General features: G+C 44.0%; 1 protein-coding gene across 1 annotated transcript in view; it reads left to right on the top strand.

Moving 5' to 3' along the window:
* SULT4A1 (sulfotransferase family 4A member 1) overlaps positions 1–19,994 on the top strand; it is a 60,134-nt gene extending 40,140 nt beyond the window's left edge. The window contains exons 3-7 of the mRNA XM_082257003.1: positions 2,141–2,221; positions 3,894–4,020; positions 6,100–6,194; positions 10,961–11,099; positions 19,450–19,994. Coding sequence (XP_082113129.1) covers positions 2,141–2,221; positions 3,894–4,020; positions 6,100–6,194; positions 10,961–11,099; positions 19,450–19,562 — 555 coding nt within the window. The 3' untranslated portion in view covers positions 19,563–19,994. The remainder of the gene's footprint in view (positions 1–2,140; positions 2,222–3,893; positions 4,021–6,099; positions 6,195–10,960; positions 11,100–19,449) is intronic.
* The last annotated feature ends 952 nt before the right edge of the window (positions 19,995–20,946 follow it).

Here is a 20,946-nt window from a genome sequence, read left to right on the forward strand (position 1 = left end):
GTGTTTTTTGGTCTGAACGTCACTTCCGTTGCACAATCTGATAGGTAGCATCGTTCTGATAGAACACCTGCATGCCTGAGCTAAGAGCAGAGGGATTCCAAGAAGTAAATACTACATGAATCATCTGCCCTTAGTCAAGATGGTCACGTCCAGAAATGCTGGGAGGGTGTTTTTCAAAGTGATTTCTTAGCAAAATAAAACATGGAGACAAGGACGGATGAACGATTTTGCTTTGAATATGTAAAATTAATTAAGTAGCGTTTTTGGTTTTTGATGCTCAGCACTTCTTCTTTAACCAACCTTAACCAGATGATTTAATTTTTCTTTATGTCAAGTACCACATGACAATCTTTAGGGTAGTGAAGTGCCTTTGCTTGGTTATCGTGTGTTTTGTTTTTTAGTTTTATTTTCCTGACAAATTAAAATTATTTTTTTTTTCTTCTGAACATAGAAAAATAGGTAAATGGCATTTGTAAAAAAAAAAAAAAAAAAAAAAAACCTAATACATTTACTTCAAAGTTTTTTTTTTTTTTTACATCAGGCAGGTGACACAGGAAGCTGCAGAGTGAAACAGGAAATTGAGATGTTACTTGCCTAGCTGTGGAGTGTAAAAGCAGTATGTAAATCACAGGACCAGCTGAACAGAATTGGAACTGTATTTATTAATACTTTTAGGCTGTGCCTAGCTTATCGTCACAAATTCATCATCAAGAGGCAGTTGGCGAACCGTCAGCAGGCCAAGGAGTAGTAGCAGAAAAGCTTGACTCAAATTGTTTAAAAAAGTTGTATGGCAAAAACGACATGTATTGAATCCTTCTAATGCTAATAATATACACCGGTCAGCCATAACATTATGACCACCCACTATAACCCATGGAGGCATGGACCTCTGAAGGTATGCTGTGGTATCTGGCACCAAGCCACCAGTAGCAGATCCTTAAACTGCTTCCAGGCCGCCCGCCGCCTTTTTACTGACGTAGACCTACAACGGTCGTGCAGAGGCAGCTAGGGGGCGAGTGCGCGCTGCCAGTGGGGCGCTCCCGCCCCCACTCAGCAGCAGGGAAGCTGATGCACGGGCAGATGGCCCTGATTGCTGCCTGAAACCCGTGATCGCTCCCCGCTGAGAGAGAAGAACGGTCAGCTGTTGTAAACACAGCTGACCGTTCTTCTCCCTGAAATGATCATAGAGCTCATGTGATCCTTCTATATAGGATCACAGGTCTCTATGATCATTTCACAAGCAACGCCCCCCACACTCCCCTAGGCTCACATTTAACCCCTTGATCACCCACAATGTTAACCCCTTCCCTGCCAGTGTCATTATTACAGTAACAGTGCATATTTTTAGCACTGATTACTGTAGTAATGTCACTGGTCCGCCCAAAAGTGTAAAAAATGTCAGTCAGGGGTCCGATCTGTCCGCCGCAATGTCGCAGTCCCGCAAACAAATCGCAATCGCCGCCATTACTAGTAAAAAAAAAACAATAAAAATTACATAAATCTTTCTCATAGTTAGTAGACGTGATAACTTTTAGGCAAACCAATCAAAATACGCTTATTACCTGTCAGCAGTCATAATGTCATGGCAAATTGTTGAAATTATTGTACAGTATTAGAACTCACTTGGTACAGAAGGTGTAGCTGCTGTTTATTAAGAAGTGGTACAGTGAAGTGCAGAAATGTTTAGGCTACGTTCACATCACCGCGATTCTGCCCGCGATCCGGAAATCATTGCAAATCACGGGACGCCTGTGCGTTGCCATTGATTTGCAATGGCACCCCAAACGCTGTGCGATGTTGCAGCGATTTCCGCCTGCCGAATGGCGGTAACGTCGCGCAAACAAAATCGCGGGTTGCATGATGCCCTTTGCTTCTTTGGGGCGTCATGCAACCCGCGATTTTGTTTGCGTGATGTTACCGCGATTCGGCAGGCGGAAATCGCGGCAATATCGCACATCGTTTGGGGTGCCATTGCAAATCAACGGCAACGCACAGGCGTCCCGCGATTTGCAATGATTTCCAGATCGCGGGCAGAATCGCTGTGATATTGCCGCAGTCTGCTACGCTAACATGTGAACGTAGCCTAAGTGTTACATTTCTTATTATATAAATCATTTGACAGCGTATGTTTTTGTTGCAGGAACTGACTTCTCCACGACTAATCAAAAGTCACCTACCCTACCAATTCCTGCCAACCGACCTGCACAATGGAGAGTCCAAGGTAACTTTGAAGAACAAACAAGTAAAGTTGGCCATACATGTTGCAAGCTTCCAGATATTTCAACCTATTTCGATGGAGCTAAAATTCAATTTCTAAGCAATTGAACACGGAAATGAGTGGTTTTGATCAAGCACAAGATGGTATGGAAAATGCCTTGATTGAATCCAACACAAAAATCCAGTCTCTATCAACAAAATTCAGGCTCCTTGCTCTGCAGCCTAATAACTGGCTCCTTGTGCTACTTCTCCCTCTCCCAGTCTTAGCACTTTAAAGGGACTGCGAGAAGCTACTACCAATTAAGATTTGGCAACGTACACTGCTTACATTCAAAAAAATATAGTGAGGATGTATTAATAAGTACATTAATACACTTACATTAATAAGTATAATAATCAAAATAAGAAGAATAATTCATTACATATGCTGATACATTAACGCTAAGGTCAGAAGTGATTTTTAAAATATATCCTACCCTTCTATATGAAAAAGGACAGTGTTATGAATTTGCAGACAGCGTGAGTTGGGGGACTCACACCCACAACCACACAGATATGAGTAGTGGTTGAGGCGCTGTTAAGAATGGATTTATATCAACCATGAACTCCTAATATGCTAAGTATTGGCGCAAGAAAAAATTAGGTGAACTCAAAAAATGAATATACAAACTCAAAATAATTCCCAAAAAACATAATAATGTACAAAGTTTCAATGTTCAACATTGTCCATAGAAGCTCAATCACCACGTGTGATATGTGCTCTGTATTCCTCTTATATATAGGTGCTCCTCCACCTGTTTACAAAAGGGCCGCTCACCAGATAGCTGAGGGCCACCAGGACCCGCACCACATTTAATAGACTCCCTTTTCTCCAAGGCCAACTTAAATGCCTTTCAGTGTGAATCATCTAGAAACACTATATTGCCTCCTAGGTTTGATGATAGGATGGAAGGATGTCCAATCAGCAGCAATATCATTTTTATTAAGATAAAAGTTAAAAACGATTAGTAAAAAAACTCACATATGGTTGTGCCTACAAGCGGCACCCACTAGAATTGCCTATTTTGTTTGGAACTGCCGCTCCGTGCCCCGAGTCCCGAGTAACATATACAAACAACACTTTGCAATAAAGTGATTGTGGCTGCCCCAGCATACCTACATAGAGAAGAGTCCATGGATGACATCAAACTCCGACTTTGGTATGGCACTGGAAATCCAGATTTGGGCAACAGTGACAAGTCTTAGTAAGACAGAATGGGCCAGACCAGAACTGTGCTAGGCAGAGAGTGTGCTGGGATTCAGGCCTCTGTCTTTTTTATAGTACACAGGACTGGGGGATCAGACCCAAGATAGCCCGCCAAGAAAAACCTGGGAAACACAATTAACTCCAACCTTCCCAGCTGGGGCACCCTTAACCACTACCTGCCTACAGACTGACAGGATGGAAAGCATGCGATACTAATGACAGCACTGGTATTGCAAGAACTGGTATTCACATACACAGACTTTCATTATAAGCCCATACCTCCTGGTTACAAGTGCAGGTGCTCAGATCTGGAGCGGTTGTTTTGAGATATTGCTGTCCTTCTTATGTCTTAGGGTGGAAAGGCTGGAGGCCTGGAGGCTGGAAAGTCATTAGTATGATCAGCTCATTGTAAACTTATCTTCTACTGCAGGTCATCTACATGGCACGAAACCCAAAAGACCTGGTGGTGTCCTACTATCAGTTCCACCGATCCCTGCGGACTATGAGTTACCGAGGAACATTCCAGGAGTTCTGCAGGAGGTTTATGAATGACAAATGTAAGAAAAAGGTTGACAACTTTCAGCTGAAGGTCATCTGAAATGTCTCAAGCATTCACCCTGCTGTGACAAATTTTCCCTGTGTTTTTGTCTAATAGGTAATTTTCCTATTTTGTCTAATAGGTTCATCAAGCTCCATTTATCTGATTGAAGTATTTCAAGAAAATGCTGCATTATAGCCACTAGATGGAGCCAATATGCATAGGAATTAAACCTATTAGACAAAATATGGGAAAAATCATGTTATGGCTGGGTGAATGCTTGTGACATTTGGGCAGCAATCTTTTTTTTAAATAAATAGACCACTTTAAATTCGTCTTAAACACATCCACTTCCTATGTTGATTTGTTTGTCTGCTCTTATACCCACACATACCTACAGACTGCCATTTTTATAAAGGGAACTTGTCACAGTTAAAGCTTCCATCCAGTGCTAGTAAAAATAGACAGGTTCACTTTAATGTGATACAACTTGATATGTATCTTCCAAGGCCTTTTAACAAAAATATGGCTTTCAGAAATGTTTTCTTTATCTCAAAGCCCGTCTTATAATTTTCTGTAACCAGTAATATAAAAAGACAGGACAGACAGAAGACATGGTGTAGATAGTATACTAATCTATTGCATTCAATCAGATACAACCCTTCCATAGTTTAGGAGTAGCACCCTATATTGTGCTAAAAGTATAGATATATATTTTTTTCTGTAAGTGTAGGTAAATTAGTGCAGGCTTGTCTGTGTTATTTTCCTGGGTTGGGCAGTGATCCAGGGAGAGCTGGATGACTCACAGGCAGCATCACTAAGACCTCCCCCCTACTTCTCAAACTTACTGGAAACTTCCAGAAGAATGGGTGGGGAGGTAAGGTGGAGCTGCCTGGAGTATTCTGAGGGCCCTGACCAATCCCCAACCTGGGTTGGCAGGGGGCAGGCCCCCTCAAATATTCTGGGTCAGCCCAGCTGAGGAGTAGTATGTTCGGGTGGAAGATGGAGATGGAGTGTTAGTCTGTCAATGGCCTTTGAGGGAGCTTCCCAGTTTCAGGGTGATGAACTTGGGCCTGGGCTTGGGTGTGGACAGGACCCTCTTCAAGATACACAGAGGTGCAAGGTGAGGACAATGTGAAAACACTGCCAGACAAGTCTCCAGGAGGACAAGGAACAGCCAATAGGGCTGGTGAGTGACACACAGTCAGGGGGACTGGGAGCATGCCTGAGAGGACTGGGAGGGAGTAGTCTTGGATGGGTGCAGAGCCAGTCAGGAGGACTGTAGTGGCACAGGCAGTGGAAAGGGGCAGCTGCAGCCATGGAGGGCTGGCAGTGCCTGAAGTAGTGGTTCTGGGAGCAGTAGCCACAGATAGGACAGCTAGCACTAAAGTCTTCCATTTTGCTATACCATAGGGGTCCACGGTCCCTGCATGCAAAGGGCATTTCTCAAGACTCATCTTAGATTGTGCTAAGTCTGAAACCTGTGGTAGCCGGTCCTGGGAGTCATAGTCTGCAAGTGTGTGCTGGAGGTAGGAGAGGAGAGCATGTATATACTGGAGTGTATATAGTTCAAACCCCTACAGAGTTTCATTGATTAAATGGGCGACCCATATGCACCCTTTCCCATCCAAGTTCAATTCCCCTAAATAAAACAAAAACAAACAAATCTACAAGGACTGCTTGTCTCTGAGTGACTGGAAATTTGTGTGCCTGGCTGTGCAGGGTGGGAGACGACCCCATTCACCAGCAGCCCTTACGGGGGTAGCGCTACATAGAATTTCCAGAACATTTACACTGTGTTTGGTTGCTATGTGTTGTTGGGTTCAGCATTTTGCTCTGTGGCTTGCTTGACTCATCGGGGGAGATTTACTAAAACTGAAACGCTAGCCAATCAGCTTCTAACTTCAGCTTGTTCAATTAACCTTTGACAATAAAGCCTGGAATCTGATTGGTTTCTATGCAGAGCTGCACTAGCTTTTGTACTCTCCAATTTTAGTAAAACTTCCTCACTACATTCCTTATGAAGACACAAAATGTTGCAAACTGTTTCTGTTGGATATGTAAAATCTCTTCTCATCCTTACTTTTTGTGATGGCAGTGGGCTACGGTTCATGGTTTGACCACATCCTGGAATTCTGGGATCACCATTTGGATTCTAATGTACTTTTTCTGAAATATGAAGATATGCACAAGGTGAGGCCACTTTCTGTCCATATTCAGAACCATTTATATAAGTTCCTGTCCCAGAAGAGCTCAGGGTCCACCTATTGCCCATGCTGTAAATTGGACCTAAACAGAAGTGTCAACACAACATCTTGCTAAATAAAGAGTCGGACTGGGTTCACATATACGAATATAGAAAAAGGGAGGAGGGACTGGAGGATTTTCTTGGTACCAATAGACACATAAGGGGTTGGAGGATTTTCTTGGTACCAATAGACACATAAGCCACATAAAATCAATATAATTTTATTACAAACATAACAACATAACAAAAATATTTGTACAAAATAAGAATGTGCTTTAAAAGATTACACCCATTACAATGACTCAAATGTGCTTTAGTCTATTGTGTCCAGACAGTATAAGATGATACTATATACCAATAGGAGCACAGCTGGCCAATACTCAACATGTTTCGCGGTTGCCCGCTTCTTCAGGAGTTTCAGGGGTGAGACAACAAGACATTTTTCTATAATCAAAAATATATAGTCATTAGTATGGAAACCTATACACATATAATAAGATATATATATATATGCAGTTTAAGGTACACAAAAGACACTTGGCACTTACCCCTGTGTGTGTGAGCAAGATGGTGTAGAGGCAAAAAGTATAGGGGCACCGGTACCAGTCTCCGGGCGAGAGTGAGAGCAGACAGGGGCTACAACTGCAGATATATCTATGTATAATCCATATATGGGGAAAGGCAAAATCAGAAACGTTAAATTAGGCTCTGTCACTAAGAGTGAACGTCTCATAAAAACAGACATAGCACACATAGGTGGAGTTGCACACACCCCTCTATGGTCGTCAGACATATGTATTATAGAGGATTTGTTAGTAAAGTATTCAGCCTTTTAACTGGTTCCAATATGTGGAGGTACAGCTTATTGAATATGCCCCCCCCCCAACACAGGGGATACCTGTAACCAATGCATAAGAAATATTAAAAAGATTTGCGAATAGAATAAATTAGGATGCACCAAGGGTTTAATACATGCCACGATTGGTGTCCACTATCCCAGAGCAGGCAGTGCCATTAGATCAGTATGGTATAGTGGATGGTAAGTAGTAATTGGATATAGTGTGATTTACTGTGTATCAGGGGCTTTGAATGCTGTTCTGGGGTATTTTGTCCTATGAAAAGTGTATATAGACTTATTATTATAGTAAGCCTATAGAGCTGTAAGTTAGTAAACATGTACGCTAGTTCCTAATGATAGAACGAGTACAAACACATAGCATACCAATATTCAGAAGTTGTAAACTAAGCTGGCTTCAATGCTCATGGATGTGAAAGGACAAGGTGTAGTAAACCTACAAACAAACAAACTATCATCCAATAGCCAGTGACAAATGTGAGCTTTATCCAAAAATAGAAGGTTTGGTATTTTAAATTCAAGGCACAGTACCTGTTTTAGAGGACTCCATCAGCATGGCCCATCATATCTCAGGGCCATCTGTGGAGAAGCAGCCCCTTATTACTGCTCAAATCCGGCGTGTCATCATGGTGCGACGACCAGAAATAACATCAGCCAGACCCTGTCCTTAACTGCACATGCGTGGAAGTTTTGGCGCATGCGCAGTGCCGCTTGGAAGCTAATAATGAGCCTGGCAACCCAGGCTCCCGGGCTAAGAAGCAGCAATTGGATACCAAAAGCTGTGACTACTTCTCGTCCAACATTAGTGCCTGACCTCATAAATGAACTTCTGGAAGAATGGTCAAACATTCCCATAGACACACTCCTAAACCCTGTGGACAGCCTTCCCAGAAGAGTTGAAGCTGTTATAGCTGCAAAGGGTGGATCAACTCAATATTGATCCCTACGGACTAAAGGGCCATACACACTATAAGATTTTCTGAAGACTTTTTCCTTCAGATTTACCTTTTCTATGTAGTGCAAGGGCCTGCTAGATTCAATACTAATTGAAAGTGTTTAAGTTTGACCTCATATTATCTGGTTTTGGTAAATCTAAAGGAAAAAGTCTTCAGAAAATCTTATAGTGTGTGTGGCTCATAACACTGGGATGTCATTAAAGTTCATGTGCATGTAAAGGAAGGTGTCCCAATACTTTTGATAATGTAGTGTATCTTAAAAGTGGAACTTAGTCATAGCTTTTTGGTTAAATTCCCCATTGGGGATATTTCCTAGTATTCCTTGTCCCATTGACAATATTGCAAGGACACAAACCATCAAAACCTTTTATTAGAAGATTACTTCCTGACTCAGTGACAATGTTGTCACTGGAATAGAAAGTAAAGAAGAAAATAAAATTGGCAATTGACAATTACAGTTGACATTGGTAGCACTTAAAAGCTGAGAGATGCTCTGTAACCATTCCCTGTATATGCTCATCCAGCGTCTGGCTGTAAATATTAATGTTGGATCTCTGTGATCGCTCATTATCCATTGTCACAGTTTTTCTTGTTTCTTTTTTATTTTTTCCTGTGTTGGAGAGTCTTCTCTTTCACTACTGCTGCATTGATTTTTATTTAAATTTGAATGTGCAAATGTTTTTCAGAAAAAAAAAAAAAAAATATATATATATATATATATATATATATATATATATATATATATATATATATATATATATATATATATATATATATATATATATATATATATATTTAGCTTTTTTGCATGATCTGCTAAATCAAATAAAAAAGTTAGATTACACCATGCACTGCAACTCATTATAACAAACTGAAGATTTTCCAAATGTATAAATTAAAAAAAACTAGAAGCTAAAAATATATTTATTTGATTAGTTCACATATCTGTTTTAATGTAAGAAAGCAATGCAAAGGCAATTGCACCCCCTAGTGGTATTTGGGCAGACATGTACACACAATTCTAAATATTTTGATGGTAAAATAAATTTCTATGTAATCTTGATAATAGATTACATTTTGTATTTATTATGTGTACACTGATATACTTGCAAATCAGACTCTCCCTTTCACTGTCTAACCTGCACTAAAAAAAAAGGTTAACTATAGTTTTTCTTTTTGAAGATGAACAGCTTATTGCAAATAATTGCTTTTACTCTATATTAATGTTTTAAAGGTACATTTTTTGTAGTTTATTGCACAACTTCGTATACAGTAGTACTGAACAATGGTTGTGGCTTGCTGAGCCTCTTGTATCTCTGCAAGGTTAAAAATTGACTGCAGTCTCTAATATCATGAAACACCCTCAAAGCTGCCTGTACACTATGGAGTTGAATTACTAAAACTGGAGATGGCAAAATCTGGTACAGCTGTGCATAGAAACCAATCAGCTTCCATTGTCAAAGCTTAATTGAAGAAGCTAAAGTTGTAAGCTGATTGGCTACCACGAGCAGCTGCACCAGATTTTGCAGTCTCCAGTTTTAGTAAATTAACTCCTATGTGAGCTAGGCAGGCAGCTGGGGAAGAGCAGTTTTCCTACTTTCTTGGCAATATTAATAAGATATTCCAATCAGAAACTAAACTGGTAATGGACCTTGTTGTTGTGTATTGAAACAACCAAAGAAAGGCAGCATGTTTATTAGGAAAACATAGGGCACCAGCTCCCCAGTTTCTAGTGTGCATACAAATACAAGAACACCATACTTTCTGGAGGCAGTCTTGCCTATTATTCCTGAACTGCAAGGCAAACAGGATAATGTGGTGGAAATTAATGGGGTTTGGAGCATAGAAATTAGCTTGGTGCGCTGACAAGCGCACTTGCGGATATTAATACGCACCGAGTGCCGTTAATCCCTTGTACCGAAAATTACAATGTACAGCTCTTTTATATAAAGAAATCCTAGCGCGCTCAGCGACAAAGAGAGAAACAGACAAAAAGCTATATCACGGTCAATGTCCATAGAAGCAGTCCTGCCCAAGGCAGCACTCTTGTTTATTTTATAGTCAGAGAACAAAAAGGGTTTTCAAGGGGAGGTGGCGTCAACACAACCAATCATAGACATACTTTCAAAAGTACAGTAGGAAAGGGGAGTGTATGCTTATGGACAAGCCCGACCGTGTGCAAGAGTCCCCAACTGTCAAGTGAAAGCGAACAATGCACTATTGCTAAAACGGCTGCCAAACACTAACGTGGATTCTTATGGACTCGGCCACGCTAATTCATAAGCAGGCACTCCCGTCATAACCTGCTAGAGTAAATCCTATATAATATAGTTCATAAAAACCATATTTGACAGTGATTATGCTATTTTTCCAGTAAATGAGACTATATCTGCAAAAGGAAAATAGCAGCAGTATTTCAATCATGCGGATCAAGCATAACAGAACGCTACCAGCCATTACTCCAGCAAAAGGGCAGATATTTATCAAAACGAAAATAATTCCACATCACAAACATATCTTCACCAGTGAATACCAGGGCCCCGAGTGGCTGATATACATTTGTGCGGTGGAGCTCGCATCGCACTGCCATAGATCTGGTCCGGAGTTCTCTCCAGCGGTAGCCGCTCAGAGCGCCCACCGTTCGGGAGATCAGGCGAGTGGTATGTAGTCTCCATTTAATGGAAGGTTTCCACAACTAGCAGTCTGTCCTCAATGCCAGTTAAAGTCCTATTCGCTGTGCATAGTGGATACCGGTAAACCGACACTGAGATAATGGCAATTTAAAAAAAAAAACACTTCCTGAAAAATGTCCACACAAATATTAATACAATTTCCACAACTCTAACCACTGAGCTGATATACTAAGCACTAGAGATATACTGCTTTTGTCTCCCTTCAGGACCTTGGCACAATGGTGGAACAGCTGGTGAGGTTTCTGGGAGTGTCTTACGATAAGGCCCAACTGGAGTGCACAATAGAACATTGCCATCAACTTATTGACCAGTGTTGTAACGCAGAGGCCCTTCCTGTGGGTAGAGGTATGTGTAAGATAGATCTCAAACTGTTCCTTATGGTAGTCCAAGGAAGTATCCATTATTACTCTAAGCAGGAGCATTCAACAAATATAGAGGACTTTTTTGTTGATTGTGAGAAAGAGCAACTTTGAGCAACAAATAGTCAACCAAAGGGCTAGAGATGCTGCCCAGTAACAATACAGCTATGCTAAAGTCACAAAGGCCATTACATTAGCTTTTCCTATTGCACTTCCACTTTAAGGTTGAGTGTCTTCATCAGGATTCATTTTGTCTCCTCCATGGAGCCCACACAGCACAAGTTTATAGGAAAAGGCCCTCCTGTTGTGTAGCTTGGGCTGTCATTTATATTTAGTAATTGAAGAGCAGTATGAGGTACTGGCAGACACTAACCTCCACACTGGAAAAATATTGATTGGAGGGGGTTTCTAACGTACCAAATTATTTTTACTTACCAAGAACAGTCATGTTCAGGATGCCTATGGTGGCCATACACGTAACAACTAGGGATTAGTCTGGGTATGAGCAATCCCAGACCAACTTTTTTACAGGTGTGGCTTTTTTTTTGTTTATTTTATCTTTATGTTAACCTTTATTTTATTTTCTCGCCAGATATTTGAGTTTGATACATGTTTTTTGTTCTGTTGACTCTTTTTCTTTTTCTTTGAATGTCATGTATGTTTTCAGTTTTATTTTTGTTTCCTTTTAGTGTATTGGTTGTTTTCATTCTGAAGATGTGAGCAGGCAGTTCATTAGCTTGTAATTCATGTGCCCCAGTTACAGGATCGCAGCAGGGGGCATCAGGTGGGTGTCTCATTCATAATGCAAGGTTGTCTCATATAAAATACAGCAAGCTGCAGTGCTGCCCGCAAGACGATGGCTATCGGAGGTTATCTTTGTTGATGATTTAGCTTTCACAAATTGTTTAACAAGGTTCTTGCTATGTATTAGGGGAGATTTACGAAAACTGGTGCAGCAGTGCACAGTGACCAATCAGCTTCTAGGTTTTAGGCCCCTTTCACATGAGCGCCTCCGCTAAGCGGAATCCTCTTGCTCAGCAGGGGATCTCTCCATGGATCCCCGCTGAGCAGACGGATGACAGGTCCGTGTCTGCTCCGCTATGCAGAGCAGACATGGACACAGTCCCGCTCTCCTGTATGAGACAAGCAGATGTAAATGGACCGCTTGTCTGTTTCCATCCAATGGCATCTGATCTGCCAGTGTGAATGAGGCCTTTTGGTCCTTTTACACGAGCGGTGTGCCCGATGGACTCCATTTTGCTCAGGGGGGGGGGGGGGGGAGAGATTTATCCGCTGATCCCCGCTGAGCAGCTCCGTATCCGCTTACTTTGCAGAGACAGAGCTGTCAGAGCCCCGCTCTCCTCTATGGGAGATCAGATGAAAGCGGATCCTCCAGACGGAGGGAAAATAGGGTTTCCATCCATCTGGATTTCACGGACAGGACAGGATCAGATAGCAGTGGGTGTCAGTGGAGATGTCACCGCTGACATTCGCTGCTCCATAGGTCTGCATGGAGCATCCAATCAGGTCTACCTGAAAAACTGAAAGGCGGACCGGATCAGAAAGCCTGTGTGAAAGGGGCTTTATTGTCAAAACTTAATTGAACAAGTTGAAGTTAAGTTGGGTACTATGCATGGCTGCACCAGATTCTGAGTGCTCTAGTTTTAGTAAATCCCCCCCCCCCCCCATTGGGTCATTGTGGGTGTTTTCAAGTTCATGTAAGACATGAAGCACTCCAATGGCACAAGCGTCACCTCTTCTTTCTCTTCTTTTCCATGCTTTGGTCCAGCAGTACCCATTTCATGTGCTGATTAGCTTATAGTGGTTGAAAGGAGCTCCGAATACATTTTATGATTAAAGTCAGGCATTGACACCTCACATTTTAGCCATTCAACTTGTAAGAGATTGAGAGGAAACCACTTGATAACCCCATTCGTGCTAAACAGCATGGATGGATGGATCTCCATTGTTTTCAGGAAGCTGTGGCTCTCGTGGCTGCTGGCACTGCTGAACATGAACTGCATCTGATAGAATGATACATCTAATAGGACACAGTCACTGCTGGGCTGCTAATGCTCCTCCTGGCTCAGTTGATTTTTGAATCAACTTTGGTTGAGTCCAGTGGTGCTTGCAAAGATACCCATGGCTCAAATGTCCTCTGATTCAGAAGGAATTGGTGGGAAGCCCACAATGATTACTGCTGATGGCTATAGCTTCTGGTAGTGATCAAATGTAAAAAAATCAGACAGGCTGGTTGTACCCAGGTCCCTGCTGAACCAGCCGAATTTCGATCTATGTATGGCCAGCTTTATGCAGACTGTCACCCTATTCTTCTAGCATTTTGTTTTACGTGTAAAATAGGGGTGAGCAGGTAATACACAGTACGACTAACAAAAATGCACAAAACAAACTATTAAAATGATGCTTGAGACAATTTTTTTTTTGTTAAATTAAAAAAGAGTTTGTACTTACAGTGCATCCGGAAAGTATTCACAGCATTACACTTTTTCCCCATTTTGTTATGTTACAGCCTTATTCCAAAACAGTGGCGGCTGGTGCTCAAAATTTTTGGGGGGCGCAAACAGAAAAATGTAATAGGCATTGCTTTGCAGCAAAAAACGCTGTAAAAATTGCGTGACTTTGAGGTCACAAAAGTGTGAAAGGGGCCTTCAGTAATCAGGTATAGTGTGCCCCCTTCAATGCAGAGTGACCACAGCGTGCCCACTTTCAATGCAGAGAGACCAGCGTGCCCCCCTTTCAATGCACAGTGATAAGCGTGCCCCCATTTCAATGCACAGTGACAAGCGTGCCCCCTTTTCAATGCACAGTGACCAGCGTGCCCCCCTTTCAATGCACAGTGACCAGCATGCCCCCCTTTCAATGCACAGTGACCAGGGTGCCCCCTTTCAATGCAGAGAGACCAGCGTACCCCCTTTCAATGCAGAGTGACCAGCGTGCCCCCTTTCAATGCAGAGTGACCAGCATGCCCCCTTTCAATGCAGAGTGACCAGCGTGCCCCCTTTCAATGCAGAATGACCAGCATGCCCCCTTTCAATGCACAGTGACCAGCATGTCCCCTTTCAATGCACAGTGACCAGCGTGCCCCCTTCAAAATAGTGACCAGCGTGCCCCCTTCAATGCAGTGACCAGCGTGCCCCCTTTCAATGCAGAGTGAACAGCGTGCCAAGCCCCCCCCCCCGAGACCTGTGCACCAGGGTGGGGTGGCAGTAATGGGGGTTATATATGATCTAAGGGGACAGTTGATATAATACATAGAAGGATGAGGGTATATATAGTGGAGGTGGCAGTAATGGGGGGATATATATAATATGGGGGGGATACCTGAAGCTGGCGGTCTCTGTACCGTTCCTCTGCCATCCCCGGGGTTCCCGCAGCACCGCCCATAGGACGGTCTTGTGGTCGGGGCTCCGCTGAAGATGCAGCACAGGATGGACACGGTGAGGGCAGAGGCACCCAGCGGGCAGCGGCTCCGAGGGCCTTTCCAGCACAGCATCGTCCTTCACATGGTCGGAGCCAGGGGGCCCCCAGGGCCCTAACAGTGTGCTGCCGGCTCTGCAGCTTCTCCATCCTCTCCATCAACGGCGGCTCATGGCTTCTCCGGCGTGGCGGCGTCTCCTCCCCAGCCAATGGCATGGGGTTTGCTTTTCGGCCAATCAGGAAGCGCGTATCGGACACGCTTCCTGATTGGCCAGGAGGAGGATCCGTGTGACAATAGCGAATTTTTATTCACTATTGTCACACAATGGGTGGGCTCAGGGCGCACTGCTCTGCGCCCCGGGTCCACCCTTTGATGAAGCCTATTAGAGCCTAGAGTAGATTGGGGGGGGGGGCGGCGCCCCTGCACCCCCAAGACACCGGCCACCACTGTTCCAAAATAGATTTTTAGCACTGCCCCCTTGGGAGCTGCTGAGAATGGATTCCCCTGGGTTACCCATAGCAACAACTTGTAAATTCTTAGCACTTTAAGTCCTTGGCTCAGTCAGTAAACAGTCCAGGGGATTTGTTTTTTTGTATTTTATTTGAACTTGGATGGGAAAAGGGATACTCCAACTTGATAACTATGCTGAATCTTGAGGACTTCTATCTGTATTGAATGTGGCAAGGCTGCTGCTTGACCCTGCCACTGAGGGGAAATGTTGAAAGGAAAACTATGCAGTAGATTGCTCTTCAGGGTCTAACTTGGCACCCCCCTTTTTCCTGACTGTGTGTGCTGACCTTCTATCCACTGACCTCACTGTAGTGGTCTTTTCCTGGGCAGACCCCTGGAAAGCCCCCTGGTACTCATGGACACCGTTTTTCCCAGGTAGCTCTGCCTTCAGCTCTACTGTCAGTTTCCTCAGGACATCTCTCGTTCAGCTCCACACCTGGCTCACTAGGCCGACTGCCTGTGACCACCTTCCTCTCTGACAGAAGGGGAGACAGCCATCACCCTCCTCCTGGGACCCAGCTTCCTGCCCAAAGACACCCTGTCACATGTGCCCTTGGCTTTAATGGTCAATCCATAAAAGAATGCACTGTGGTGGTGTCCTCCCACTGGGACTGCCACAAAAGCCTGTGTATCATTAGCCATGTTTCCTCCACTGTCCAGCAGGCCTCCCTATTGGATGCAGTGGGTACACTCCCTCAGACCAGATGAATACACACTGAGCACAATGAGCAGGTATAACTAAAGATCAGGCTCCCCTGATAAGCAGATGGAGCAAACAAATGCTTTTACCTAGCACTTTTCTAGGAGGATGCTAGAGATTTAACCTCTCTATTTTCCTCTAAAGTCTACAAACAATACCCCATAATGACAACATGAAAGAAGTTTGTTTCAAATCTTTGCAAATGTATTAAAAATAATAAATGAAAAAAAATCACATGTATGTAAGTATTCACAGCCTTTGCCATGACACTAAAAATTTAGCTCAGGTATATCCTGTTTCTACTGATCATCCTTGAGATGTTTCTACAACTTGATTGCAGTCCACCTATGGTAAATGCAGTTGATTGGACATGATGTGAAAAGGCACACACCTGTCTATATAAGGTCCCACAGTTACCAGTGCGTGTCATAGCACAAACCAAGCCAGGAAGTCCAAGGAATTGTCTGTAGACCTCCAAGACAGAATTGTTTTGAGGCACAGATCTGGGGAAGGGCACAGAAAAATTTCTGCAGCCTCCATCATCCGTAAATGGAAGAAATTTGGAATCACTAGGACTCTTCCTAGAGCGGGCTGCCCGGCCAAACTGAGAGATCGGTGGAGAAGGACCTTAGTCAGGGAGGTGACTAAGACAGAGCTTATTCACTCTGACAGAGCTCCAGCATTTCTCTGTGGAAAGAGGAGAACCTTCCAGAAGAACAACCATCTCTGCAGCACTCCACCAATCAGGCCTGTACGGTAGAGTGGCCAGACGGAAGCCACTCTTTAGTAAAAGGCACATGACAGCCCACCTGGAGTTTGCCAAAAGGCACCTGAAGGAATCTCAGACCATGAGAAATAAAATTCTCTGGTCTGATGAAACAAAGATTGAACTCTTTGGCCTGAATGGAAAGCGTCATGTCTGGGAGGAATCCAGGCACCGCTCATCATCTGGCCAATACCATCCTTACAGTGAAGCATGGTGGTGCCAGCATCATGCTATGAGGATGTTTTTCAGTGGCAGTAACTAGGAGACTAGTCAGGTTAGAGGAAAGATGAATGCAGCAATGTACAGAGACATCCTTGATGAAAACCTTCTCCAGAGCGCTCTGGACCTCAGACTGGGGCGAAGGTTCATTTTCCAACAGGACAATGACCCTAAGCATACAGCCAAGATAATAAAGGAGTGGCTACAGGACAACTCTGTGAATGTCCTTGCGTGGCCAAGCCAAAGCCCAGACTTGAACCTGATTGAACATCTCTGGAGAGACACTCCCCATCCAATCTGATGGAACTAGAGAGGTACTGCAAAAAAGAATGGGAGAAACTGCCCCAAAATAGGTGTGCCAAGCTTGTAGCATCATATTCAAAAAAGACTTGAGGCTGTAATTGGTGCCAAAGGTGCTTCAACAAAGTATTTAGCAAAGGCTCTGAATACTTGTGTACATGGGATTATTTTCGTTTTGTATTTTTAATAAATTTGCAAAGATTTCAAACAAACTTCTTTCACATTGTCATTATGGGGTATTGTTTGTAGAATTTTGAGGAAAATAATGAACTTACTCAGTTTTGGAATAAGGCTGTAACATAACAAAATGTGGAAAAAGTGAAGCGCTGTGAATACTTTCCGGATGCATTGTACCCAGGGCCGGTGCTAGACTATTTTATGCCCTAGGCAAGACCAGCTACTTGCGCCCCCCCCCCCAAAAATAAGGGAAGGGGTTAAAAACTCCTCTATGTGACCCTGATCTGATGGTTTCTCCATGTTATGCTGTCATACCCAGGGACCCCCATATTCCTCCATTTCACACCGGGGACCCTAATGTCCCTCCACGTCACACCCAGGGACTTTGATGTTTTTCCATGTCACACCCTGGGACCCCAATATTACTCCATGTCATGCTGTCATACCCACTGACCCCGATGTACCTCTATGTCAGATCCTGATGTTTTTCCATGTCACATTTGGGGACCCTGATGTTCCTCCGTGTCACACCTGGGGACCCTGGTGTTCCTCCGTGTCACACCTGGGGACCTCAATCCCCCATGTCAAACCCAGAGACCCCAATTCCTCATGGCACACCTGGTGACCCAGAACCCCTGTTAAACGCGGTGGCTCCTGGTGGAGGGAAAAGCAGCAGTCAAAGAGCTCCGCACGTCCTTCATCACCAACCTCCTCAGACCATTCTGGTGCCTCCTTACTTCTGCCCCAGTAAAGGTTCCGCCCTCCAGTGCCGAGCTCTGGCTCAGGTTCAGCTCTCCTCCGCTCCCTGCTTAATACTGACCCAGGAAAATAAACGGCTGCCCACTAGTTCAGTGCAGAGAGTCACTTCCTGCCCGGGGTTAAGCTCAGCTCCACCTGAAGAGGATCATCATGCAGGCAGCACTCTGGGGGGCTCCCTTCTTGCCTTTTGGGGCCCCTCCAACAGTGGTGGAAAGCCAGGGCCTGGTAGTTCCGCCACTGCCCAAGACACTTGGCATCTTCCGCTGTCCCTCCCCCCCCCCCGCCTCCGCCCCTCGCCTCAGCTCACAATAATCATTCATGGTGGAGAATTCATGATGGAGAGAGAGTGCTGACTCCTGGCTGCGCCCCTAGGTGGCAATGCGCCCTAGGCGGCTGCCTAGTTTGCCTAGTGGAAGCACCGGCCCTGATTGTACCTGCTTTGTACAAAGATATTGCAAAGAAAGGTTGCTCTCTCCTCTTCTGGCAGTCCTCCACCAGTTCTGTCACCTTCTTCCTCCCCTGAGTGCTTCCTTAGCAAGCCAGGTGGTAAGGAGGCACATGTGCGTGCATAATCTTAAGTTTTGGACCCTTTTGAGGAATCCTTGGTGTGCTGATGACATTTCTTCAAAAGCTGATCGCCGGCTGCTGTCAGAAGAATATCGGTTCCAAAGAGGAAGAGCCACTGCTGCCGCATGTGTACACCAGTGCCACCTACTATTGCCCACCGGTGCAGGTCAGTGCCACCTATCAGTGCCCATCAGTGCCACCTATCAGTGCCCACCAATGCCACCTATCAGTGCCCCATCATCAGTTCTATGGCCTATTAGTGTCACCTACCAGTGTCTATCAGTGCTCATCAGTGCCACCTATCAGTGCCCATGAGTGCCACCTACCAGTGCCACCTATTAGTGCCCTTTAGTGCCACCTATTAGTACCCTTCAGTGCACATCGGTGCCACTCATCAGTGCCACCTATTAGTACCACTTTTTAGTTCCCATCAGTGCCGCCTTATCAGTGCCCATCAGTGCCCATCAGTGCAGCCTATCAATGCTGATCAGTGTCGCCTCATCAGCGCACATCAATAAAGGTGAAAAATTACCTGTTTGCAAAATTTTATAACAAACTATAAAAACCTTTTATTTATTTATTTATTTATTTCAATTTTCAGTCTTTTTTTGTTTGTTCATCAAAAAAAAAAAAAGCCCAGTGGTGAATAAATACCACCAAAAGAAAGCTCTGTTTGTTTGGAAAAAAAAAAATAAAAATGTAATTTGGGTACAACGCTGCATGACCGCGCAATTGTTATTCAAAGCGCGACAACGCTGAAAACTGAAAATTGGCCTGGGCAGGAAGGTGGTTTAAGTGCCCAGTAGGCAAGTGGTTTAGCACTCCAGCAATATTTAGATTTTTTATTAATAGTCAAAGGTTTTTTGTATTTAAAGACTGTTTTTATATTTCTCCTTCAGGAAGGGTCGGCCTTTGGAAGGATATTTTCACCGTATCAATGAACGACAAATTTGACCTGGTGTACAAGCAACGGATGGGGAAATCTGACCTGACCTTTGACTTCAGCTTATAGGAAATGCATGCAATGATTACCCATGTATTAGCTAGACAAGCTTATGGCCTCTGTTTCTATTGGCTGCACAATATACTGTAATTATCCTGTGTAATATTCTTCCCCCCCCCTCGGGGGATGGCTCCCAGACAGCTGCCTGTCTCTCAGTATTTCATTGCTTCTTTTCAGTTAACTCTTGCAGTGTTGGAACGGTGACCACTGCGTTGTCGGGTCCTTGGTGTCAATTGGAACCTCAGAGCTGAAGATCTTACAGGGAATCCTGGGACAGCGCTGAGCTGCCTTGGAACCTCGGAAATGTAACGGCTTGTACACACAGGCTCCAGAACAGAAGTCACTCTGTGACGCTTCTATGTTGCCTGATGGTGGAAATGCATTAAGCCATAAGATTGTTAACGTTATGCAGCATAAAATCTGAGTTATGAACTACCCTCCCCGCCTTTTGTTGGCTTTTTAAAGCCCAATAGTTCTTATTGGGGAGGTTTTCAACAAGAAGAAATGTAAAAGGTCCCCTCATAACTCCTATCCTTAACCTGACCCCCACCCAAGTTCTAAATCTTAACCCATATCACATGTACCCAAAATTAGCACTTAAAGCAACTCTGTTACTAACTAAAATTCCTCAGAAGAGCTGTACCTGTGAAATAGGATTAAAAATACTTACCTCTTCTACTGCCCCTGCTGATAGACACCACATTAATGAACAATCAAGATTGGTGCAAAAAACATGTGTAACAAAACAGTCCTATAAAAATCATCACTATGGGGTTTATTTACTAAAACTGGAGAGTGCAAAATCAGGCTCACTTCTGCATAGAAACCTCAGTCTTCCGCAATAAATAAATTATTATACAGGATTGATATAGCGCCAACAGTTTACGCAGCATTTTACAAAGTGAGGGCAGACAGTACAGTCAGTTACAATACAATTCAATACAGGAGGAATCAGAAGGCCCTGCTCATTAGCACTTACAATCTAAGAGATGACCCAGAATACCCTTAGGGTGCTTTCATACGTCCTATGTCCGATCAGGTCCGCATGTCAGATTTTCAGGCAGGCCTGATCGGACCCTCCATTCACCCATATGGAGCGGTGGATGTCAGCGTGGCATGTCCGCTGACACCCGCCACTATCCAATCCGACCCTGCCTGCCAAATCCGAGGATCGGATCAGATCGGAAAAGATTTCTCCTATAGAGGAGAGCAGGATTCTGTCCGTCACTGCTCTGCACATTGAGTGAAGACAGACCTGTCATCCACCTGATCGGTGGGGATCAGTGGAGCGATCCCCCGCTGAGTCTGCCAAGCAGACTGCTCATGTGAAAGGACCCTTATTCTTGGAAGACCTTAACATCTTAACATGGAATGTCCTTAACATCTTGTGGCA

The sequence above is a fragment of the Pelophylax lessonae genome (genome assembly GCF_965119305.1).
Source record: "Pelophylax lessonae genome assembly, chromosome: 4".
In the NCBI taxonomy this organism is placed as follows: domain Eukaryota; kingdom Metazoa; phylum Chordata; class Amphibia; order Anura; family Ranidae; genus Pelophylax; species Pelophylax lessonae.